The 26,603-nt window shown below is 47.0% G+C and overlaps 1 protein-coding gene across 2 annotated transcripts in view; it reads right to left on the reverse strand.

Moving 5' to 3' along the window:
- LOC149970061 (serine/threonine-protein phosphatase 2A 55 kDa regulatory subunit B delta isoform) overlaps positions 1-25,320 on the reverse strand; it is a 28,883-nt gene extending 3,563 nt beyond the window's left edge. Inside the window, exons 1-9 of one of the 2 annotated variants that reach the window (XM_090228814.1) lie at positions 25,099-25,320; positions 24,775-24,849; positions 12,883-12,980; positions 12,503-12,668; positions 11,433-11,545; positions 5,974-6,151; positions 4,947-5,111; positions 1,900-2,069; positions 69-160 (exon numbers count right to left, since the gene is read on the reverse strand). In XM_090228814.1, coding sequence (XP_090084940.1) covers positions 69-160; positions 1,900-2,069; positions 4,947-5,111; positions 5,974-6,151; positions 11,433-11,545; positions 12,503-12,668; positions 12,883-12,980; positions 24,775-24,849; positions 25,099-25,105 — 1,064 coding nt within the window. In that variant the 5' untranslated portion in view covers positions 25,106-25,320. Of the gene's footprint in view, positions 1-68; positions 161-1,899; positions 2,070-4,946; positions 5,112-5,973; positions 6,152-11,432; positions 11,546-12,502; positions 12,669-12,882; positions 12,981-24,774; positions 24,850-24,938; positions 25,057-25,098 lie in introns of those variants that run through there. The other variant, XM_090228813.1, reaches the window with a different exon arrangement.
- Between the last annotated feature and the right edge of the window lie 1,283 nt (positions 25,321-26,603).

Here is a 26,603-nt window from a genome sequence, read left to right on the forward strand (position 1 = left end):
TCCATTTATGAGAACGAACATAACTTTCAAACTGATTCTAAAGTTCCGTGTCGGTTGGTTTGCGGTACCTGTCAGCACCGTTCCAGCAGCACTCGAACTTGTCGAAGATGCAGTCGTTTTCATACAGCGAGCAGAGCTTGCTACGGAGGTACTCGTGCACCTATACAAAATATAAAACACATTTAAAACAGTTTCGATCAGTTCATTTATTTGGCCTTTAGGAAGAATTTGTCTTTCATTCCTGAGACAAGAATTTTAAAGATTTAACTAAATAACATATATACACTGAACAAAAATATAAAATGCAACATGTAAAGTGTTGGTCCCATGTTTTACGAACTGAAATAAAATATCCTAGAAATGTTCCTTAAAATGTTCCACCAAAAGCTTATTTTTCTCAAATGTTGTGCACTAACATCCCCGTTAGTGAGCATTTGTCCTTAGTCAAGATAATCTATCCACCTGACAGGTGTGGTATATAGGAAGATGTTGATTAAACATGATCATTACACAGGTGAACCTTGTGCTGCGGACAATAAAAGGCCACTAAAATGTGCAGTTTTGTCATCCAACACAATGCCACAGATATCTCAAGTTTTGAGGAAGCGTGCAATTGGCATGCTGACTGCAGGTATGTACACTAGAGCTGTTGTCAGAGAATCGAATGTTCCAACATCGGTTTAGAGAATTTGGCAGTACGTCCAACCGGCCTCACAACAGCAGGCCACATGTAACCATGCCAACCCAGGATCTCAACATCCGGCTTCTTCACCTGTGGAATCGTCTGAGACCAGCTACCCAGACAGCTGATGAAACTGAGGAGTATTTTTGTCTGTAATAAAGCCCCTGTGAGGAAAAAAGTCATTCTGACTAGCTGGACCTGGCCCCCCAGTGGGTGGGCCTATGCCCTCCCAGGCCCATCCATGGCTGCGCCCCTGCCCAGTCATGTGAAATCTATAGATCAGAGACCATTGGATTTATTTCAATTGACTGATTTCCTTAAATGAACTGTAAAAGTGTTGAAATTGTTGCATGTTGGGTTTATATCTTTGTTCACTATACATATTGTTTCTGTCTGTTTTCATACCACTGCAATTCATTCAAAATGTGATAAAAACATACTACTACACAACACAGTGCTCTATAGCCAGAGGAATATGGCAGGTCTCGACAGGTAGGTCTCTACAGGTAAAGTTCCAGTCAGTACCTGGTAGGTCTCTACGGGTAAAGTTCCAGTCAGTACCTGGTAAGTCTCTACAGGTAAAGTTCCAGTCAGTACCTGGTAAGTCTCTACAGGTAAAGTTCTAGTCAGTACCTGGTAGGTCTCTACAGGCAGGTATCTACAGGTAAAGTTAAAGTCAGTACCTGGTAAGTCTCTACAGGTAAAGTTCCAGTCAGTACCTGGTAAGTCTCTACAGGTAAAGTTAAAGTCAGTACCTGGTAAGTCTCTACAGGTAAAGTTCCAGTCAGTACCTGGTAGGTCTCTACGGGTAAAGGTCCAGTCAGTACCTGGTAGGTCTCTACAGGTAAAGTTCCAGTCAGTACCTGGTAAGTCTCAACAGGTAAAGTTCTAGTCAGTACCTGATAGGTCTCTACAGGTAAAGTTCCAGTCAGTACCTGGTAAGTCTCTACAGGTAAAGTTAAAGTCAGTACCTGGTAAGTCTCTACAGGTAAAGTTCCAGTCAGTACCTGGTAGGTCTCTACAGGCAGGTCTCGACAGGTAAAGTTAAAGTCAGTACCTGGTAGGTCTCTACAGGCAGGTCTCTACAGGTAAAGTCAGTACCTGGTAGGTCTCTACAGGCAGGTCTCTACCGGTAAAGTCAGTACCTGGTAAGTCTCTACAGGTAAAGTTAAAGTCAGTACCTGGTAAGTCTCTACAGGTAAAGTTCCAGTCAGTACCTGATAGGTCTCCACAGGCCGGTTTTCCATGTTCAGATCCCACACCTTGACTGACAGGTAGTCTCTGGTCATCATATAACGGCCGCTGTGACTGAACTTCACATCCGATATTGAGGAGATGATCTCGGAGAAGAAGGACCGGCTGCTAGGGTCCTCTGGCTCCTCGAAGACTGAGAAACAAATAAACACAAACCTTTCCAAATCAGTTCATCAAAACAGCAACGTCTTGGCCAGTTAGCAGATGCTTTTATCTCAAGTGACTTAAAGTCATGCATGCAGACATGTTATTGTATGTGTGACCCTGGTGATTAAAGAGTCAATCCTGGCATTGCAAGAACCATGATCTACCAACTGAGGCACACAGGACAACGTTAGTATCAAAAACAAGCCTGCATCTAGCTCCTAGAAGACAGACAGGAGGTTACACTTTACCTAAAGCCTGCAGGTATATAGCTTTATAACTTGTTATAACCATGTATGAGCTTAACTGTCATTCAACTGAAGAATCATTACATGATAAATTAATCAAGAGGAATCATTCATGTTCATGAAGAGTCTTACAACACATTATAGCTGCATTTAATAAACAATGAAAGCTCTCTATCAGCCTGAAAACAAAGCCTATATTCTCTGACCGTTGTCCCGCTACTCTAAAGAGCTGAGAGGGTACTACACGGATTACATCATTCTGTATGTTACGGCAGGGTAGCCTAGTGGTTAAAGCGTTGGACTAGTAACCGGAAGGTTGCAAGTTCAAACACCCCGAGCTGACAAGGTACAAATCTGTCGTTCTGCCCTTGAACAGGCAGTTTAACCCACTGTTCCTAGACCAGTTAACCCACTGTTCCTAGGCCAGTTAACCCACTGTTCCTAGACCAGTTAACCCACTGTTCCTAGACCAGTTAACCCACTGTTCCTAGGCCAGTTAACCCACTGTTCCTAGACCAGTTAACCCACTGTTCCTAGGCCAGTTAACCCACTGTTCATAGACCAGTTAACCCACTGTTCATAGACCAGTTAACCCCCTGTTCCTAGACCAGTTAACCCCCTGTTCCTAGACCAGTTAACCCACTGTTCCTAGACCAGTTAACCCACTGTTCCTACACCAGTTAACCCACTGTTCCTACACCAGTTAACCCACTGTTCCTAGACCAGTTAACCCACTGTTCCTAGACCAGTTAACCCACTGTTCCTAGACCAGTTAACCCACTGTTCCTAGACCTGTTAACCCACTGTTCCTAGACCAGTTAACCCACTGTTCCTACACCAGTTAACTCACTGTTCCTAGACCAGTTAACCCACTGGTCACCAGTTAACCCACTGTTCCTACACCAGTTAACCCACTGTTCCTAGACCAGTTAACCCACTGTTCCTACACCAGTTAACCCACTGTTCCTACACCAGTTAACCCACTGTTCCTAGACCAGTTAACCCACTGTTCCTAGACCAGTTAACCCACTGTTCCTACACCAGTTAACCCACTGTTCCTAGACCAGTTAACCCACTGTTCCTAGACCAGTTAACCCACTGTTCCTACACCAGTTAACCCACTGTTCCTAGACCAGTTAACCCACTGTTCCTACACCAGTTAACCCACTGTTCCTACACCAGTTAACCCACTGTTCCTACACCAGTTAACCCACTGTTCCTACACCAGTTAACCCACTGTTCCTAGACCAGTTAACCCACTGTTCCTAGACCAGTTAACCCACTGTTCCTAGACCAGTTAACCCACTGTTCCTAGACCAGTTAACCCACTGTTCCTAGACCAGTTAACCCACTGTTCCTAGACCAGTTAACCCACTGTTCCTAGACCAGTTAACCCACTGTTCCTAGACCAGTTAACCCACTGTTCCTAGACCAGTTAACCCACTGTTCCTAGACCAGTTAACCCACTGTTCCTAGACCAGTTTCCCCACTGTTCCTAGACCAGTTACCCCACTGTTCCTACACCAGTTAACCCACTGTTCCTACACCAGTTAACCCACTGTTCCTAGACCAGTTAACCCACTGTTCCTAGACCAGTTAACCCACTGTTCCTAGACCAGTTAACCCACTGTTCCTACACCAGTTAACCCACTGTTCCTAGACCAGTTAACCCACTGTTCCTAGACCAGTTAACCCACTGTTCCTAGACCAGTTAACCCACTGTTCCTAGACCAGTTAACCCACTGTTCCTAGACCAGTTAACCCCCTGTACCTAGACCAGTTAACCCCCTGTTCCTAGACCAGTTAACCCCCTGTTCCTAGACCAGTTAACCCACTGTTCCTAGACCAGTTAACCCCCTGTTCCTAGACCAGTTAACCCCCTGTTCCTAGACCAGTTAACCCACTGTTCCTAGACCAGTTAACCCCCTGTTCCTAGACCTGTTCCTAGACCTGTTCCTAGACCAGTTAACCCCCTGTTCCTAGACCTGTTCCTAGACCTGTTCCTAGACCAGTTAACCCCCTGTTCCTAGACCAGTTAACCCCCTGTTCCTAGACCTGTTCCTAGACCTGTTCCTAGACCAGTTAACCCCCTGTTCCTAGACCTGTTCCTAGACCAGTTAACCCCCTGTTCCTAGACCTGTTCCTAGACCAGTTAACCCCCTGTTCCTAGACCTGTTCCTAGACCTGTTCCTAGACCAGTTAACCCCCTGTTCCTAGACCTGTTCCTAGACCAGTTAACCCCCTGTTCCTAGACCTGTTCCTAGACCTGTTCCTAGACCAGTTAACCCCCTGTTCCTAGACCTGTTCCTAGACCAGTTAACCCCCTGTTCCTAGACCTGTTCCTAGACCAGTTAACCCCCTGTTCCTAGACTTGCCTAATTAAATAAAGGTTAAAAAAATAAAAATATATATAACCTTCTGACATCAGAGGGAAACTATTGTAAAAACTGTTTGTTTGTGAAAACACATTGGACTTAGTTTGAGGAACGCTCAACTCCGTTCTCTTATTTCGAGTTGATAACAAGATTCGCAGGATTTGCTAGCAACAACATATATTATTCTATCTAAAACAATAACATTTCTGTAAAGTTTTACCCCCAACGATATTATTGACTTACATTTGCTTTGCCTATCACAGAGGGCAGCAGCTCGCATGTCACAGAGGCGGATGGTCCCCTTACTGCTACTGTACACAAATACATTACACTGGTGTGGATGGCACTCTGCAGCTGTGATGACTTCTGTCAGCTCCTCCATATTGGCAGGCTTTATATCTACAATGTCTGGGGGAGGGGAGGGGCACGATCAAGGATCAACACCAAGACATGGCAAGGGCATAGACACAAACAGGTAGACACACTCACAGGTACACACAGGTAGACACACACACACAGGTAGACACGCACTCACTCACAGGTAGACACGCACTCACTCACAGGTAGACACGCACTCACTCACAGGTAGACACACACTCACAGGTGGACACACACTCACAGGTGGACACACTCACAGGTAGACACAGGTAGTCACACACACACACAGGTAGACACAGGTAGTCACACACACACACAGGTAGACACACACTCACAGGTAGACACAGGTACACACACACACACACACACACACACACACACACAGGTAGACACACTCACAGGTAGTCACACTCACAGGTAGTCACACACACACACAGGTAGACACACTCACAGGAAGACACACACACACAGGTAGACACACACACACAGGTATACACACACACACAGGTATACACACACACACACACACACACACACAGGTAGACACACCACACACACACAGGTAGACACACCACACACACACAGGTAGACACACACACACAGGCAGACACACCACACACAGGCAGACACACCACACACAGGTAGACACACCACACACACACAGGTAGACACACACACACAGGTAGACACACACACACACAGGTAGACACACACAGGTAGACACACACACACAGGTAGACACACACACACACAGGTAAACACACACACAGGTAGACACACACACAGGTAGACACACACACACAGGTAGACACACACACACAGGTAAACACACACACAAATCTTCCCATTTAAATGAAATACATGTGTATTTTTTGTGATTAAAAAAGGATACTAAAACTTCTATCAGTGATTTCTAAGTGCCAGAGGTTAACCCTGAGATCATCAGCCGAAAGGTACGTTTCATGATCACTGTTTACAGAGATGGAATTGATGTGATATGTGTGTGCGTTAGCGAATATCCTCCTCGGACTAGCCTCCACCATCCGGTCCATGGGCAGCAGCACAGGCACCTACAACAAAGAAGCCTTTTATTATGAAGATGTACCACGTTTAAAAACCCTGCAGTTCGCTCCTTTTCTGAAGATGACAAAAATACCTGTAGTAGTGAAGTGGGGGGGGGGGGGGGGGGGTTGGTTACATATCGCAATATTATAATGATACTTGACTCAAAATATATATATATATATATACACTCTTTATAGTTTTTTGCTGGTTAACGTTAGCGGGTGCTAGTTGGTTGTTCATGCGCCAAAAATTATGTTTTTTCATCCTATAGCTGGTTCTCCATCTTCTATTTTAAATAGAAAAATAATAGAATATATAAATATATAATGTTTATAATAATAATATATTAATATAATAATAATATATATAATAATAATAAACATGTTTTCAGAACTTTTATATCCAACATTATTTTCTCATGCTCTCTCCTTTCCCTCTGTAGCAGACGGACACTGAGTGGACAAAACATTAAGAACGCCTGCTCTTTCCATGACACAGACTGACCAGGTGAATCCAGGTGAAAGCCATGATTCCTTATTGATGTCACTTGTTAAATCCCCTTCAATCAGTGTAGATGAAGAGGAGGGGACGGGGTTAAAGAAGGATTTTTAAGCCTTGAGACCATTGAGACATTGATTGTGATCACAGATCACTGCACCTGTATATAGCCCATCTATAAATAGCCCAAACAACTACCTCTTCCCCTACTGTATTTCTTTTGCTCCTTTGCACCCCAGTATTTCTACTTTGCACACTCATCTGTCAAATCTACCATTCCAGTGTTTTACTCGCTATATTGTATTTACTTTGCCACCATGGCCTTTTTTTGCCTTTACCTCCCTTATCTTACCTCATTTGCTCACATCGTATATAGACTTGTTTCTACTGTATTATTGACTGTATGTTTGTTTTACTCCATGTGTAACTCTGTGTTGTTGTATGTGTCGAACTGCTTTGCTTTATCTTGGCCAGGTCGCAATTGTAAATGAGAACTTGTTCTAAACTAGCCTACCTGGTTAAATAAAGGTGTTCTCAACTAGCCTACCTGGTTAAATAAAGGTGTTCTCAACTAGCCTATCTGGTTAAATAAAGGTGTTCTCAACTAGCCTACCTGGTTAAATAAAGGTGTTCTCAACTAGCCTACCTGGTTAAATACAGGTGTTCTCAACTAGCCTATCTGGTTAAATAAAGGTGTTCTCAACTAGCCTACCTGGTTAAATAAAGGTGTTCTCAACTAGCCTATCTGGTTAAATAAAGGTGTTCTCAACTAGCCTACCTGGTTAAATAAAGGTGTTCTCAACTAGCCTACCTGGTTAAATAAAGGTGTTCTCAACTAGCCTACCTGGTTAAATAAAGGTGTTCTCAACTAGCCTACCTGGTTAAATAAAGGCGTTCTCAACTAGACTACCTGGTTAAATAAAGGTGTTCTCAACTAGCCTACCTGGTTAAATAAAGGTGTTCTCAACTAGCCTATCTGGTTAAATAAAGGTGTTCTCAACTAGCCTACCTGGTTAAATAAAGGTGTTCTCAACTAGCCTACCTGGTCAAATAAAGGTGAAAAAACTAAATAATGGTGTATGTGTGCCATTCAGAGGGTGAAGACAAAATATTTAAGTGCCTCTGAACGAGCTACGGCCGTAGGCGCCAGGCGCACCGGTTTGAGTCTGGAACTGCAACGCTGCTGGGTTTTTCACGCTCAGCAGTTTCCCGTGTTACTATGGCGTTGTCTGATTTGCTGTTCGTTACTAGTCGTGTCGGCAGAGGAAATGTACATGTGGACAGCTCTAGCCTCTTCAAAGTGGGCAGAAATATGATGTAATGTTCCATATTTTTGGGGGCGTCAACAATTTAGCAGCAGAGGAGAATTATTAAAATATGTATTTAAAAGATAAATAAAGGGATTACAGTTCGGTCTGTTTTGGGTTCGGGCAAGGCGGGGTGGTGGAAGGAGTCACGGAGGGGGGCTGTGGCAAGGCGGGGTGGTGGAAGGAGTCACGGAGGGGGGCTGTGGCAAGGCGGGGTGGTGGAAGGAGTCACGGAGGGGGGCTGTGGCAAGGCGGGGTGGTGGAAGGAGTCACGGAGGGGGGCTGTGGCAAGGCGGGGTGGTGGAAGGAGTCACGGAGGGGGGCTGTGGCAAGGCGGGGTGGTGGAAGGATTCACGGAGGGGGGCTGTGGCAAGGCGGGGTGGTGGAAGGAGTCACGGAGGGGGGCTGTGGCAAGGCGGGGTGGTGGAAGGAGTCACGGAGGGGGGCTGTGGCAAGGCGGGGTGGTGGAAGGAGTCACGGAGGGGGGCTGTGGCAAGGCGGGGTGGTGGAAGGAGTCACGGAGGGGGGCTGTGGCAAGGCGGGGTGGTGGAAGGAGTCACGGAGGGGGGCTGTGGCAAGGCGGGGTGGTGGAAGGAGTCACGGAGGGGGGCTGTGGCAAGGCGGGTGGTGGAAGGAGTCACGGAGGGGGGGTGTGGCAAGGCGGGGTGGTGGAAGGAGTCACGGAGGGGGGCTGTGGCAAGGCGGGGTGGTGGAAGGAGTCACGGAGGGGGGCTGTGGCAAGGCGGGGTGGTGGAAGGAGTCACGGAGGGGGGCTGTGGCAAGGCGGGGTGGTGGAAGGAGTCACGGAGGGGGGCTGTGGCAAGGCGGGGTGGTGGAAGGAGTCACGGAGGGGGGCTGTGGCAAGGCGGGGTGGTGGAAGGAGTCACGGAGGGGGGCTGTGGCAAGGCGGGGTGGTGGAAGGATTCACGGAGGGGGGCTGTGGCAAGGCGGGGTGGTGGAAGGAGTCACGGAGGGGGGCTGTGGCAAGGCGGGGTGGTGGAAGGAGTCACGGAGGGGGTCTGTGGCAAGGCGGGGTGGTGGAAGGAGTCACGGAGGGGGGCTGTGGCAAGGCGGGGTGGTGGAAGGAGTCACGGAGGGGGGCTGTGGCAAGGCGGGGTGGTGGAAGGAGTCACGGAGGGGGTCTGTGGCAAGGCGGGGTGGTGGAAGGAGTCACGGAGGGGGGCTGTGGCAAGGCGGGGTGGTGGAAGGAGTCACGGAGGGGGGCTGTGGCAAGGCGGGGTGGTGGAAGGAGTCACGGAGGGGGGCTGTGGCAAGGCGGGGTGGTGGAAGGAGTCACGGAGGGGGGCTGTGGCAAGGCGGGTGGTGGAAGGAGTCACGGAGGGGGGGTGTGGCAAGGCGGGGTGGTGGAAGGATTCACGGAGGGGGGCTGTGGCAAGGCGGGGTGGTGGAAGGAGTCACGGAGGGGGGCTGTGGCAAGGCGGGGTGGTGGAAGGAGTCACGGAGGGGGGCTGTGGCAAGGCGGGGTGGTGGAAGGAGTCACGGAGGGGGGCTGTGGCAAGGCGGGGTGGTGGAAGGAGTCACGGAGGGGGGCTGTGGCAAGGCGGGGTGGTGGAAGGAGTCACGGAGGGGGGCTGTGGCAAGGCGGGGTGGTGGAAGGAGTCACGGAGGGGGGCTGTGGCAAGGCGGGGTGGTGGAAGGAGTCACGGAGGGGGGCTGTGGCAAGGCGGGGTGGTGGAAGGAGTCACGGGGGGGGGCTGTGGCAAGGCGGGGTGGTGGAAGGAGTCACGGAGTGGGGCTGTGGCAAGGCGGGGTGGTGGAAGGAGTCACGGAGGGGGGGTGTGGAAGGAGTCACGGAGGAGGGCTGTGGAAGGAGTCACGGAGGAGGGCTGTGGAAGGAGTCACGGAGGGGGGGTGTGGAAGGAGTCACGGAGGAGGGCTGTGGAAGGAGTCACGGAGGGGGGGTGTGGAAGGAGTCACGGAGGGGGGGTGTGGAAGGAGTCACGGAGGGGGGGTGTGGAAGGAGTCACGGAGGAGGGCTGTGGAAGGAGTCACGGAGGAGGGCTGTGGAAGGAGTCACGGAGGGGGGGTGTGGAAGGAGTCACGGAGGGGGGGTGTGGAAGGAGTCACGGAGGGGGGGTGTGGAAGGAGTCACGGAGGGGGGATGTGGAAGGAGACACGGCGGGCGGGGGGGGTGGAAGGAGACACGGCGGGCGGGGGGGGTGGAAGGAGACACGGAGGGGGGATGTGGAAGGAGACACGGCGGGCGGGGGGGGTGGAAGGAGACACGGCGGGCGGGGGGGGTGGAAGGAGACACGGAGGGGGGATGTGGAAGGAGACACGGCGGGCGGGGGGGGTGGAAGGAGACACGGCGGGCGGGGGGGGTGGAAGGAGACACGGAGGGGGGATGTGGAAGGAGACACGGCGGGCGGGGGGGGTGGAAGGAGACACGGCGGGCGGGGGGGGTGGAAGGAGACACGGCGGGCGGGGGGGGTGGAGGCTTTCTGAAGGAACAGTATATTATATACTTTTAAATGTTTTTGTTTTTTTTACTAACAAATAATATCAATAATATGTCAATCATATATCAGGTAATCAATCACATATCAGGTAATCAATCACATATCAGGTAATCAATCATATATCAGGTAATCAATCACATATCAGGTAATCAATCACATGCGAGATGGATCAGAAGGGATGACATAATCACTGTTTAAAAAGGCAGGGACACACGGGTAGCGTTTGCCGGCCAAGAGGACTTGGCACCTCTGAACAGAGTGCCGGATGTAATTTGCGAACCGAGTGCGAACTGATTCTACGTGTCCAAACTTGTGAAAATGTCAGCAGTCAGAACGGCTAACGGCGAGCGGTTACTAAAACGCACTGCGTCTAAACGGACGGAGAACGAACGGCAGGTTCATATCAGACCGTCACTCGGTGCCGTGTATTTTAGCCCTCACATTTTCACTCCAAATACTTTACGTTGTTCGTTGTGTTTTTAAAAATGTTAAAAATGTCCCTGAACGGAGGGCCTCCCCGGGTGGTGCAGTGGTCTAAGGCATAGACTCTGGTTTCGAGCCCAGGCTCCATGGGGCGACGCACAATTGGCCCAGCGTTGTCCGGGTTTGGCCGGTAGGGATATCCTTGTCTCATCGCGCACTAGTGACTCCTGTGGCGCGCCGGGTGCAGTGCACGCTGCAGTGCACGCTGACCAGGTCGCTAGAGGCACGGTGTTTCCTCCGACACATTGGTGCGGCTGGCTTCCGGGTTGGATGGCGCTGTGTTAAGAAGCAGTGCGGCTTGGTTGGGTTGTGTATCGGAGGACACATGCCTTTCGACCTTCGTCTCTCCCGAGCCCTACTGGAGTTGTAGCGATGAGACAAGATAGTAACTACTAACAATTGGATACCACGAAATTGGGGAGAAAAGAGGGTAAAATTATTATTTTTTATAATATTTCCCTGAACAGGATCATTCAAAACTATATCAGGTAAACGGTGATGAACGAGAGGAGACATACCCGTAACGACGTGATTCTGAAAGGATCTCTCAGTCTTCCATCCTCGTCTTTCAAGTTGTAGCCTTCTGCTCTTTTGTCCCGTTGGCTGATTTTCCACAGCTTGATGGTTTTGTCTGGGTTGTGAAAAAGGCCATGTCAGTGTTATAGCACAGGTTTACAGTCACCTTGGCCTTCCGTCTGTAAAAAGACTTCAGAGGAAGGAGTGTGGTAGCAGAATCAGAATGAGTTAGTTAAATAAGATTTACATAATAATGCTTATGTGGGGGAAAAGTTACTTGGGCCCCAGAGAGTGGAGAGGTCAGGCTTGTATTCTTATGTGAATGGGTCTGGAACTGTTGTATGGCCTCTCTGAGGTTGCCCTTATCTCTTGATCTAGTGTATGACCTAAGAGGCTCACTATTACATGTCCACTCTGGGGTTGCCCTTATCTTGATCTAGTATATAACCTAAGAGGCTCACTATTACATGTCCCCTCTGAGGTTGCCCTTATCGTGATCTAGTATATAACCTAAGAGGCTCACTGTCTCGGTGAGCTTGTCCAGGAGGGGGTGTATTTAATATGGGAGTATCTAGGTTTGACAATTGATATATGCCATTGGATGAGGTAATGTTTTGGTACTATGTTGTACCAAGAACGAGAAGTAGAACCTCGTCTAAGAGAGTAAACTGAACAATAATTTATAGCTAATGCTGGCTGTCTTTGTGCAATGTTCCTAAGATCTGTTATTTGTCATGTGAGTTCAGATGGGTGTGTCTGGGCTATAAATGATACTAAGAATTGTTTTGTAAGCACTCTCAGAGAATTCATTTATAGACACTGAATTGATCTGAGAGTCACCGGGCTTATGGTGAAGCTCATATAATTAAAAGATGGACTTTATGATATAACTCTGACTTGTGTGGTGGTTTGCTCTCTCGTGGATTTGGTAATACAGGACATTTCCACGACAGAGGTTAATAAGCGACCTTTACAGTTCAATATTCAGTGGAACCGTCTGTGGTGCTGAAGAGTCGTCATCACCTTGACCGAACGGAATCAGAAAAACATGAAGGAGAGCTCGGCGACTTACCGTTTGTTGAGAGCAGAGAGTGCGCAGCGTTTTGTTGAGGTAACCATCTTATTTTGTTGATTTTCTCCTCGATTTCTAAGCTTTTTAAATAGTCAAACTCGGGTTCATGGCTCTGGAAAGTGCTGTACACGTTGTATTCGCCTCTGGAATGAGGACGGTTTTTACTCTGAAAGAAATAAACCCCCAGCTCATTATCAGTACAACTATATTTCACAACAATAATGCACTTAAAAATATTACAAAAATACGATGTTGTACATTATGCTACATTAAAAAGGTGAATCCGACTAATGTTGTTTTCAAGGTGCGTTTTAGTCTTAAACGTTGTTGTTTCCCCCCCCCCTCCCTATTGATTTATGTCTGTTTGATAGTTAACTGACCTCTTGTTCCCGTTGGAAAATGACGACACGACCTCCTTTGTCTCCCGTCGCTAGTAGTTCTCCAGAATAGTTAAACTCAACCGTTGAGATTATGTCGGCTGAGAGAGAGACAACAACAACAAGAACAAAAAGGTCATGAGTGCGTAACACTTCTATGTTGGCCGTTTTTTGCATATGTAATAAAATAATGATAAACAAACCTGAACTTAAGACACACTATAACACGGGTTAGATCTACGTCACAAAACCAAAAACCATGATCAATATCATTGATGACCAGTCTGACGTAGCAGTGAGTTTTTCAATCATATTATAAAGAGTGGGGCCTCGTGAACATCCCCCTCTCAGTATAGGACCGAACCCTATCAGGCACACGTCATCCTCTACTGTAGCACCCACTGCAACAACACTAGCAGCTCACTGGGGGAATAATGACAACACAACCCACTGCAACAACACTAGCAGCTCACTGGGGGGAATAATGACAACACAACCCACTGCAACAACACTAGGAGCTCACTGGGGGAATAACGACAACACAACCCACTGCAACAACACTAGCAGCTCACTGGGGGGAATAATGACAACACAACCCACTGCAACAACACTAGCAGCTCACTGGGGGGAATAATGACAACACAACCCACTGCAACAACACTAGCAGCTCACTGGGGGGAATAATGACAACACAACCCACTGCAACAACACTAGCAGCTCACTGGGGGAATAATGACAACACAAAACAACACTAGCAGCTCACTGGGGGGAATAATGACAACACAAAACAACACTAGCAGCTCACTGGGGAATAATGACAACACAAAACAACACTAGCAGCTCACTGGGGGAATAATGACAACACAACCCACTGCAACAACACTAGCAGCTCACTGGGGGAATAATGACAACACAACCCACTGCAACAACACTAGCAGCTCACTGGGGGAATAATGACAACACAAAACAACACTAGCAGCTCACTGGGGGAATAATGACAACACAACCCACTGCAACAACACTAGCAGCTCACTGGGGGAATAATGACAACACAACCCACTGCAACAACACTAGCAGCTCACTGGGGGAATAATGACAACACAACCCACTGCAACAACACTAGCAGCTCACTGGGGAATAATGACAACACAACCCACTGCAACAACACTAGCAGCTCACTGGGGGAATAATGACAACACAACCCACTGCAACAACACTAGCAGCTCACTGGGGGAATAACGACAACACAACCCACTGCAACAACACTAGCAGCTCACTGGGGGAATAATGACAACACAACCCACTGCAACAACACTAGCAGCTCACTGGGGGAATAATGACAACACAACCCACTACAACAACACTAGGAGCTCACTGGGGAATAATGAGAACACAAAACAACACTAGCAGCTCACTGGGGGAATAATGACAACACAAAACAACACTAGCAGCTCACTGGGGGAATAATGACAACACAACCCACTGCAACAACACTAGCAGCTCACTGGGGAATAATGACAACACAAAACAACACTAGCAGCTCACTGGGGAATAATGACAACACAAAACAACACAAGCAGCTCACTGGGGAATAACGACAACACAACCCACTGCAACAACACTAGCAGCTCACTGGGGGGAATAATGACAACACAACCCACTGCAACAACACTAGCTCACTGGGGAATAATGACAACACAACCCACTGCAACAACACTAGCAGCTCACTGGGGGATAATGACAACACAAAACAACACTAGCAGCTCACTGGGGAATAATGACAACACAAAACAACACTAGCAGCTCACTGGGGAATAACGACAACACAACCCACTGCAACAACACTAGCAGCTCACTGGGGGATAATGACAACACAAAACAACACAAGCAGCTCACTGGGGAATAACGACAACACAACCCACTGCAACAACACTAGCAGCTCACTGGGGGGAATAATGACAACACAACCCACTGCAACAACACTAGCAGCTCACTGGGGAATAATGACAACACAACCCACTGCAACAACACTAGCAGCTCACTGGGGGAATAATGACAACACAACCCACTGCAACAACACTAGCAGCTCACTGGGGGAATAACGACAACACAACCCACTGCAACAACACTAGCAGCTCACTGGGGAATAATGACAACACAACCCACTGCAACAACACTAGCAGCTCACTGGGGGAATAATGACAACACAACCCACTGCAACAACACTAGCAGCTCACTGGGGAATAATGACAACACAAAACAGCCAAATCAAATCAAATGTATTTATATAGCCCTTTTTACATCAGCTGATATCTCAAAGTGCTGTACAGAAACCCAGCCTAAAACCCCAAACAGCAAGCAATGCAGGTGTAGAAGCACGGTGGCTAGGAAGAACTCTCTAGAAAGGCCAGAACTCTAGGAAGAAACCTAGAGAGGAACCAGGCTATGAGGGGTGGCCAGTCCTCTTCTGGCTGTGCCGGGTGGAGAACCCACTGCAACAACACTAGCAGCTCAGTGGGGTACTTGGCCTCACAGCAAGACAAAACAACCATGCGCCATGCTAGTCTCCTGATAAATACGTAATATGCTCGATACAAGAAGTAGGCTAGCCAGGCTATAAATTATTTTCTGAAGTCCACACTGCCAAAGATGTTCAGCCCTCCTCTGGGCCACAGTAGCAACATGTTTCTCTTATGAAGCGAATTTCCTGTAATTCTACACATTTTTTTTCCATGGCTTATGCTGTCTGAGTGTCTGAAGTTTGTTGTTGTTGTTGTTGTGATTGTTAGTTCTCAAAGATGCTCTTAAAATATTCGGGGCCTTCGAAAAGTATTCAGTCCCCTTGACTTTTTACACATTTATTCTAAATTGGATTCAATAAAACATGTTCATCTTCAATCTACACAGACTACTCCATAATCACAAAGCGAAAACAGGTTTAGACATCAATCTACACAGAATACTCCATAATCACAAAGCAAAAACAAGTTTAGACATCAATCTACACAGAATACTCCATAATCACAAAGCAAAAACAAGTTTAGACATCAATCTACACAGAATACTCCTTAATCACAAAGCGAAAACAAGTTTAGACATCAATCTACACAGAATACTCCATAATCACAAAGCAAAAACAAGTTTAGACATCAATCTACACAGAATACTCCATAATCACAAAGCGAAAACAAGTTTAGACATCAATCTACACAGAATACTCCTTAATCACAAAGCGAAAACAAGTTTAGACATCAATCTACACAGAATACTCCTTAATCACAAAGCAAAAACAAGTTTAGACATCAATCTACACAGAATACTCCTTAATCACAAAGCCAAAACAGGTTTAGACATCAATCTACACAGAATACTCCATAATCACAAAGCCAAAACAAGTTTAGACATCAATCTACACAGAATACTCCTTAATCACAAAGCGAAAACAGGTTTAGACATCAATCTACACAGAATACTCCATAATCACAAAGCGAAAACAAGTTTAGACATCAATCTACACAGAATACTCCATAATCACAAAGCGAAAACAAGTTTAGACATCAATCTACACAGAATACTCCATAATCACAAAGCGAAAACAGGTTTAGACATCAATCTACACAGAATACTCCTTAATCACAAAGCCAAAACAGGTTTAGACATCAATCTACACAGAATACTCCTTAATCACAAAGCAAAAACAAGTTTAGACATCAATCTACACAGAATACTCCATAATCACAAAGCGAAAACAGGTTTAGACATCAATCTACACAGAATACTCCATAATCACAAAGCGAAAACAAGTTTAGACATCAATCTACACAGAATACTCCATAATCACAAAGCGAAAACAGGTTTAGACATCAATCTACACAGAATACTCCTTAATCACAAAGCGAAAACAGGTTTAGACATCAATCTACACAGAATACTCCATAATCACAAAGCGAAAACAGGTTTAGACATTTATGCAAAAAAAATAAAAAAAATCACGTTTACATAAGTACTCAGACCCTTTACTCAGTACTTTGTTGCAGCACTTTTGGCAGTGATTACAGCCTTGAGTGTTCTTGGGTATGACGCTACAAGCTTGGCACACCTGTATTTGGGGAGTTTCTCCCATTCTTCTCTGCAGATCCTATCAATCGGTCTGGTTTGATGGGGAGCGTCGCTGTACAGCTATTTTTAGGTGTCTCCAGAGGTGTTCGATCGATCGGGTTCAAGTCTGGGCTCTGGCTGGGCAACTTAAGAGCATTCAGAAACTTGTCCCGAAGCCACACTTGCATTGTCTTGGCTGAGTGCTTACGGTCTTTGTCCTGTTAACCCTCATACCAGTCTGAGGTCCTGAGCAGGTTTTCATCAAGGACCTCTCTGTACTTTGCTATGTTCATCTTTCCCTTGATCCTGACTAGTCTCCCAGTCCCTGCTGCTGAAAAACATCCCCACTGCATGATGCTGCCACCACCATGCTTCACTGTAGGGATGGTGCCAGGTTTCCTCCAGACATTCAGGCCAGAGAGTTCAATCTTGGTTTCATCAGACCAGAGCAGCTTGTTTCTCATGGTCTGAGAGTCTTTAGATGCCTTCTGACAAACTCCAAGCAGGCTGTCATGTGCCTTTTATTGAGGAGTGGCTTCCGTCTGGCCACTCTACCATAAAGGCCTGATTGGTGGATTGCTGCAAAGAAGGTTGTACTTCTGGAAGGTTCTCCCATCTCCACAGAGGTACTCTGAAGCTCTTTCAGAGTGACCATTGGGTTCTTGGTCACCTCCCTGACCAAGGCCCTTCTACCCCGATACATCAGTTTGGATGGGCGGCCAGCTCTAGGAAGAGTCTTGGTGGTTCCAAACTTCTTCCATTTAAGAAAGATGGAGGTCACAGTGTTCTTGTGGACCTTCAATGCTGCAGACATTTTTTTGGTACCTTTCCCCAGATCTGTGCCTCAACACAACCCTGTTTTGGAGCTATATGGACAATTCCTTCCACCTAATGGCTTGGTTTTTGCTCTGACATGCACTGTCAACTGTGGGACCTTATATAGACAGGTGTGTGCCTTTTCCAAATCATGTCCAATCAATTGAATGTACCACAGGTTGAATCCAATGAAGTTGTAGAAACATCAAGGATGATCAATGGAAACAGGATGCACCTGAGCTCAAATCCAAATCTCATTTACAAAGGGTCTGAATACTTAGGTAAAAAGGTATCCATTTTTAAAAATATTGAATACATTTGCAAACATTTTTAAAAACCTGCTATTGCTTTGTCATTAAGGAGTAGTGCGTGTAGATTAAATAAATATTGAATCAATTAATTTTAGAATAAATTGATTCTGGAGTAACAAAATGTGTAAAAAGTCAAGGGGTCTGAATACTTTCAGAATGCAGTGTGTATATACAAAACATTAGGAACACCTGCCTAATATTGAGTTGCACCCTCCTTGGTCCTCAGAACAGCCACAGTGTGTGGGCATGGACGTCAAGGTGTCAAAGTGTTCCACGGTGATGCTGGCCCATGTTGACTACAATTTTAGTTTTTTATTTTACCTTTATTATTACCTTCAGTTAAGAACACATTCTTATTTTCAATGACGGCCTAGTGGGTTAACTGCCTGTTCAGGGGCAGAACGACAGATTTGTACCTTGTCAGCTCGGGGATTCGAACTTGCAACCTTTTGGTTACTAGTCCAACGCTCTAACCACTAGGCTACCCTGCCGCCCAATGCTTCCCACAGTTGTCAAGTTGGCTGGATGTCCTTTGGGTGGTGGACCATTCTTGATACACACGGGAAACTGTTGAGCGTGAAAAACCCAGCAGTGTTGCAGTTCTTGACACAAACCAGTGCACCTGGCACCTACTACCATACCCCTATCAAAGGCATCTTTTGTCTTGCCCATTCATCCTCTGAATGGAACACATACAAAAATGTTGCCCCCAAAAATGGAGAAAATGGAATCAGGCCACAAAAAAAAAAAATTATATTTATATGGCCCTACAGCAGATACTGTATTCACAACACAGCTCTAAACACAACCAACAACCAGAGGTTACAACCAAGATGGCCTTTAAACAACCAACAGCCAGAAGTTCCAACCAAGATGACCTACTACAGCCTTTAAACAACCAACAGCCAGAGGTTCCAACCAAGATGACCTACTACAGCCTTTAAACAACCAACAGCCAGAGGTTCAATTAGGGTTGTAATTAGGGTTGTATGCAGATTTTCAGTGATTTTCAAGTCAGTTAAGAACAAATTCTTATTTTCAATGACGGCCTAGGAACAATGGGTTAACTGCCTGTTCAGGGGCAGAACGACAGATTTGTACCTTGTCAGCTCGGGGATTTGAACTTGCAACATTCCGGTTACTAGTCCAAAGCTCTAACCACTGCCACCATTGAGAAAATCTTGACCGGCTGTCTCACCGCTTGGTATGGCAACTGCTTGGCATTTGATCGCAAGGAACCACAGAGGGTAGTGAGTACAACCCAGTACATCACTGTGCTCTCTGTTATTCAAGCACTCTATACCAGGCGGTGTCAGAGGAAAGGCCCTAAACATTGTTAAAGTCTCCAGCCACCCAGGTCATTGACTATTCTCTCTGCATTCACATAGCAGAAACGATGCACCAAGTCTGGGACCAACAGAACATCTATACCAGGCGGTGTCAGAGGAAAGGCCCTGAACATTGTTAAAGTCTCCAGCCACCCCAGGTCATTGACTATTCTCTCTGCATTCACATAGCAGAAACGAAGCACCAAGTCTGGGACCAACAGAACATCTTCTACCCCCCCAAGCCACAAGACTGATAAATAGTTAACCAAACAGCTACCTGGACTATCTGCACTGACCCACTTTGCACTAACTCGTTTGACTCATCACATACGCTGCTGCTACTGTCTACTTCTACCCCTGCACATTGACTTGGTAGTGGTACCCTGTGTATATAGCCATGTTATTACCCCTGCACATTGACTTGGTACTGATACCCTGTGTATATAGCCATGTTATTACCCTTGCACATTGACTTGGTAGTGGTACCAAGTCACTGACATGTCAGTGATTCTCTCGGTAACACAGGTGTGAGTGTTGACGAGGACAAGGATGGAGATCATTCGGTCATGCTGATTGAGTTCGAATAACAGACTGTTAGCTTCAAAAGGAGGGTGGTGCTTAGAATCATTGTTCTTCCTCTGTTAACCATGGTTACCTGCAAGGAAACACATGCAGTCATCATTGCTTTGCACAAAAAGGGCTTCACAGGCAAAGATATTGCTGCCAGTAAGATTGCACCTAAATCAACCATTTATCGGATCATCAAGAACTTCAAGGAGAGCGGTTCAATTGTTGTGAAGAAGGCTTCAGGGCGCCCAAGAAAGTCCAGCAAGCGCCAGGACCGTCTCCTAAAGTTGATTCAGCTGCGGGATCGGGGCACCACCAGTACAGAGCTTGCTCAGGAATGGCAGCAGGCAGGTGTGAGTGCATCTGCACGCACAGTGAGGCGAAGACTTTTGGAGGATGGCCTGGTGTCAAGAAGGGCAGCAAAGAAGCCACTTATCTCCAGGAAAAACATCAGGGACAGACTGATATTCTGCATAAGGTACAGGGATTGGACTGCTGAGGACTGGGGTAAAGTCATTTTCTCTGATGAATCCCCTTTCCGATTGTTTGGGGCATCCGGAAAAAAGCGTGTCCGGAGAAGGCAAGGTGAGCGCTAGCATCAGACCTGTGTCATGCCAACAGTAAAGCATCCTTCGACCATTCATGTGTGGGGTTGCTTCTCAGCCAAGGGAGTGGGCTCACTCATAATTATGCCTAAATACACAGCCATGAATAAAGAACGGTACCAACACATCCTTTGAGAGCAACTTCTCCCAACCATCCAGGAACAGTTTGGCGACAAACAATATCTTTTTCCTGCATGATGGAGCACCTTGCCATAAGGCAAAGGTGATAACTAAGTGGCTCGGGGAACAAAACATCGATATTTTGGGGTCCATGGCCAGGAAACTCCCCAGACCTTAATCCCATTGAGAACTTGTGGTCAATCCTCAAGAGGCGGGTGGACAAACAAAAACCCACAAATTCTGACAAACTCCAAGCATTGATTATGCAAGATTGGTATGCCATCAGTCAGGATGTGGCCCAGAAGTTAATTGACAGCATGCCAGGGCGGATTGCAGAGGTCTTGAAAAAGAAGGGTCAACACTGCAATATTGACTCTTTGCATCAACTTCATGTAATTGTCAATATAAGCCTGACACCTTTGAAATGCTTGTAATTATACTTCAGTATTCCATAGTAACATCTGACAAAAATATCTATAGTCACTGTAGCAGCAAACTTTGTGGAAATTAATATTTGTGTCATTCTCAAAACTTTTGGCCACGATTGTACACCGTTTGCTTACCAAGCATGAAGACAAATAACATTTGAGTGAACACAGTAGTGTCTATTCCAGTCATGTCTGTCTAGCTAGCCATTAGGTGAAACATCACATCGTATGGGTTCACGTGACATCACATCTTATGGGTTCACGTGACATCACATCTTATGGGTTCACGTGACATCACATCTTATGGGTTCACGTGACATCACATCTTATGGATTCACGTGACATCACATCTTATGGGTTCACGTGACATCACATCTTATGGGTTCACGTGACATCACATCTTATGGGTTCACGTGACATCACATCTTATGGGTTCACGTGACATCACATCTTATGGGTTCACGTGACATCACATCTTATGGGTTCACGTGACATCACATCTTATGGGTTCACGTGACATCACATCTTATGGGTTCACGTGACATCACATCGTATGGGTTCACGTGACATCACATCTTATGGGTTCACGTGACATCACACAGAAGCTGTTAAGAAGCCTTTTGGACCTGGACTAGGCGCTCCGGTACCGCTTGCTGTGCGGTAGCAGAGAAACCAAGGCTAAAACAAGTCTAACTTAGCTGACTAAGTGCATTGATCAGTGCTTCAACTGTCACACTAGATGGTGTGGTCAGATGGAGGTTGAGGTGAGGGGGCTGGATGTAATTGTAATTAATGTGATTTGATTAATTGTTCAGCAGTCTAATGGCTTGGGGGTAGGAGCTGTTAAGGGGCCTTTTGGACCCAGACTTGGTGCTCCGGTACCACTTGCCGTGCGGGAGCAGAGAACACAGTCTATGACTTGGGTGACTGGAGTCTTTGACAAGACGTACTTTGTTGTACATTAACATACAGATAACTAATATATATGTCTCTATGCTCACAACCCAACCACCTTAGATACACAACCCCCCCCCCCGCTTGGGCTGGAAGCCAATGGGTCAGGTGCAGTGCAGAGCCCCTGTAGCATATTATAAAGAGGTAGTAGGACTCTGTACCTTGGTTAAAGGATGAAGCTGACATCGGGGAAATGCACTCAGCCGTGGAAGATCTAAGCACGGCCTGAACAGCAAGACTGCAGCAAGGGAAATCTATTGACTCTCTGTGCTGGTTGAGACAGTATGATGATGCAGAGCCAAGGGGGTCGTATTCATTAGGACGTAACGTAGCAAAACGCTTTCGCCCGAGAATGAAAATGAGGGGTTTCTTTATTGAACAAGTTGAGGTAGTCTCTCTCTCTGTTTCAGTGTTCATGCACATTTATGGCTTGTTCATGAAGAATAGAGAGAGGCTGCAGTATGGATGACTGGGCAGGAAAGATGCTGCTGGCCCCTCTGTGCTGCTGGGGGCGGGCTCTCTCCCCGTCATGCTGGGGGCGCGCTCTCTCTCCCCACAGTCATGCTGGGGGCGCGCTCTCTCCCTCTCTCTCCCCGTCATGCTGGGGGCGCGCTCTCTCTCCCCCCAGTCATGCTGGGGGCGCGCTCTCTCCCTCTCTCTCCCCGTGGTGCTGAGGGCGCGCTCTCTCTCCCCCCAGTCATGCTGGGGGCGCTCTCTCTCCCTCTCTCTCCCCGTGGTGCTGGGGGCGGGCTCTCTCCCCGTCATGCTGGGGGCGCGCTCTCTCTCCCCCCAGTCATGCTGGGGGCGCGCTCTCTCTCCCCCCAGTCATGCTGGGGGCGCTCTCTCTCTCCCCCCAGTCATGCTGGGGGCGCTCTCTCTCTCTCTCTCTCCCCGTGGTGCTGGGGGGGAGGGCTCTCTCTTTCCCCGTGGTGCTGGGGGGTGGTGCTCTCTCGCTCCCCGTGATGCTGGGAGGGGAGGGCTCTCTCTCTCCCCATGGTGCTGGGGGGTGGTGCTCTCTCTCTCCCCGTGATGCTGGGAATGAGGCTCTCTCTCTCCCCCCAGTCATGCTGGGGGCGCTCTCTCTCCCTCTCTCTCCCCGTGGTGCTGGGGGGTGGTGCTCTCTCTCTCCCCGTGATGCTGGGAAGGAGGCTCTCGCTCTCCCCGTGATGCTGGTGAGGGCTCTCTCTCTCTCCCCGTGATGCTGCGGGGGGGCTCTCTCTCTCCGTGATGCTGGGGGGGCTCCCTCTCTCCCCGTGATGCTGGGGTGGGGCTCTCTCTCCCTCTCCCCATGATGCTGGGTGGGGCTCTCTCTCTCTCTCCCCGTGATGCTGGGTGGGGCTCTCTCTCTCTCTCCCCGTGATGCTGGGTGGGGCTCTCTCTCTCTCTCTCCCCCCGTGATGCTGGGGAGGCTCTCTCTCTCCCTGTGATGCTGGGCGGCTCTCTCTCTCTCCCTGTGATGCTGGGCAGGTGGCTCTCTCTCTCCCTGTGATGCTCTCTCTCCCTGTGATGCTGGGAGGCTCTCTCTCCCCGTGATGCTGGGGAGCTCTCTCTCCCCGTGATGCTGGGGGCTCTCTCTCCCTGTGATGCTGGGGGCTCTGTCTCTCTGTGTCTCTTTTAGTGCCACATCTCACAGCAAGGCCACTTGATTATTTATAACAAAGTAGCAGTGAGGAGGAGAGGAGCCGGAAACGACCAGCTGACAGCAGCACAGCAGTATCCCTCCTGCCCTTTCTCCTGGGATGCCCCTGCCCAGTGTGCCACCTGCCAGTCCATAACAGATACACAGACCAATCCCTTTCTTCAAAAACAGACGATTAATTGTGGTGCAAAATATAATGTCAGTACGACAAGTAGTCCCAGTCCCAAACGACACAACCGAATAGCTTCAGAATCAGTATCACAGTAGTGCAGCAAAGACAGTCCTGTACAGACAAACATACATCTTTCATCTTTGAGAGACCAAGGTGATTAGCTAGTTCCACAGATTCCCGCACAGTACAGTGTGTATCGTACTGTACAGTCAGGAAGGCACCCCGAAATGTCTGAGACACCCCTTATTTTAAACCAGAGGGGCCAGCATCACCATATCGGTCAGCCTTCACACTGCCGGCCAATAGCGGGCCTTACAGAACAGATCAATGTGTCGCTACATCCGAATCAATGCCGTCTTAGATAACAGGGGTGTGCAGGGCAATGTATCCATGATTCTCTTTCACACCAACACTGACAGTTGTTAACAAGATCTTGCAGTGTTTTCACAGCTATAGGTATATAACTATATAGTTAAAGCCCATGTTTAGTGACAGATGTAGTTAGCAAAGATCTGACCTTGTTCTGCCTGGTGAAGAGAGAACAACTGTTGTTAACCTACCATGTGCTTGCAATAACTACATAGGTCAACCATCTACACCTAGCTAGCCAAAACAATAGTACTTGCAGCTAACAAGACAGCTCCCCTAAATAGCCATTGCTATAACTGGCTAGCGAGTTAACAAGGTTTGAATGCTGCCAACTTAGTCACTTGGCTAGCTAGATAGTGAACTAGCAACCATCTGTATTAGCGACGTTGCTAGCTTGCTAACGTTAGCATGCACAAAACACCCGTGATTAGGTCAATAAATAACGTTCAAAATGTTCATCTATCTGTTGAAATGGAAACGAGCTTTACCTTCAGCCACATCTTCGTCTATGGCTCCCTTCACCTGAGAGAAGCACCATTGGAAATCGTTCCCTCCTCCGACACCTATAAAACATCACAAATTGAATAAAGGTGAATAAATAGCCAGAAAATAGGAGCAGATGTTATAGAAATACAGAGGAATTAATTCCCACCTTTAAATGTGTACTTCAACATAGCAACTAGTTAACTATGGAGTATACATTTTGGCACACATTGTCAGAGCTGCTCCGTTGCCTGTTAGCCAAGAAACTTGCAATGCTTTTAGGCCGCGCTGATGCGGGGGCCCCCCGTCTACAAAGTTGTCAACCTTACCTGCCATTGTCACTTTCTGCAACACAACTGGCTTCTTTTTTTTGGGAGGGGGGAGGGGGTCTTCCGATAGTGATTAGAGTTGTAAGGATTGTAATTTCAGTACAAGGTTATTAAAAAGGAAACAGTTATTAGAGTCGTGAATATGGGCTTTACAGAAATGCCCGTGATTTTTTTCATTTCATTTCCAAAAATCCAAAATGGCGCACAAGTGACAGTCGACGTGACACGGTGACGTCATTGCGACGCTTCGGAGGTCTATTTCAGGCGCTCGACCGCATCAGAGGCGCACCGTCTATGCGCAGCTTCACAGGGCCTTGGCGAGCTGACAGATGCAGGGCGTGGGAAAGTGGACTATTATCTCTCTGTTTTCCCCAGTAATGACCATTCAATGTTTTTTGCAAAACATTTTTTTTTTTTTGGTTTCATACTTAGATAAAGACATTCGACACAAAGTCAGAGACATTGTCATAGGCATCGAAATCTAAGAAATAGACAGAGCCTTAATCCTAGGCCATTGGCTGGTGTTTCACAAGCATTTATATACCAGGGAATAGAGCTCGCCAGTTTGTAGTCTTAAAAACCGTAAATAAGTTACCACTGGTTCGTTCAGCCATTCCTATGGGAAAATTCTCGGGGAAAGAATGGGTTTTTGGAATAAACAGCGAAAAGGTAAACACAGGCTTAGGATATCTTATACGTTTTATTCTATGAGATAATATCAGTCAGTTAACATGACGTTTATGAATTATGAAACCTTTATGTTATTGTTTTTAATTACACAAATGCTTAAAAATTCACAAAACGTTACGTTAGCGGATGAAGATGATCTCATAGAACAAAAGGTATAAGATCTCCTAAGTCTGTGTTTACCACACTGCTTATTTTGGGTGTTTATCCGAACCCCCCCCCCCCCCCAAAAAAAACTCCATTCATTTACCCATAGGATTTGCCAAACGAACCAATGGTGGAGTTAATGTCTACTCCATTACTGTTGCTTAGAGACCGAAAAGTAACAACGTTTTTTGTTTGTTTGAATGATGTAAACCTTTACGTTCCTGATGTGCTGGTGTGAACCTGATTCTAGATCTCGTGAAACTAGTTGAAACTGTAAAGTAAACCATCCTTCATTTTGTTGTTTGTTGTTGTTGTTGAACAAATTATTTACTCCGTGCAATTGTGTGAGATAAATCACAACTATAGCAGTTACAGGAAGTCGGCTATCTTGTCTATATAATAAATAGTCTTTGTCAATACTGCAACAATAACAAAGCTACTCACAACCACTGACAGTCAATTTACAATCTTGTTTTGAGGCAGACTGTAGAGACCAGCCAGTAGAGGGCAGTATTTAGCCAGATCCAGCCAGTAGAGTGCAGTATTTAGCCAGACCAGCCAGTAGAGGGCAGTATTTAGCCAGATCCAGCCAGTAGAGTGCAGTATTTAGCCAGACCAGCCAGTAGAGGGCAGTATTTAGCCAGAAATGATGAGGCTCCTCAGATCTTTCT

Source organism: Oncorhynchus mykiss, unplaced genomic scaffold, assembly GCF_057628025.1.
Source record: "Oncorhynchus mykiss isolate SJ-2025 unplaced genomic scaffold, ASM5762802v1 scaffold101, whole genome shotgun sequence".
In the NCBI taxonomy this organism is placed as follows: Eukaryota; Metazoa; Chordata; class Actinopteri; order Salmoniformes; family Salmonidae; genus Oncorhynchus; species Oncorhynchus mykiss.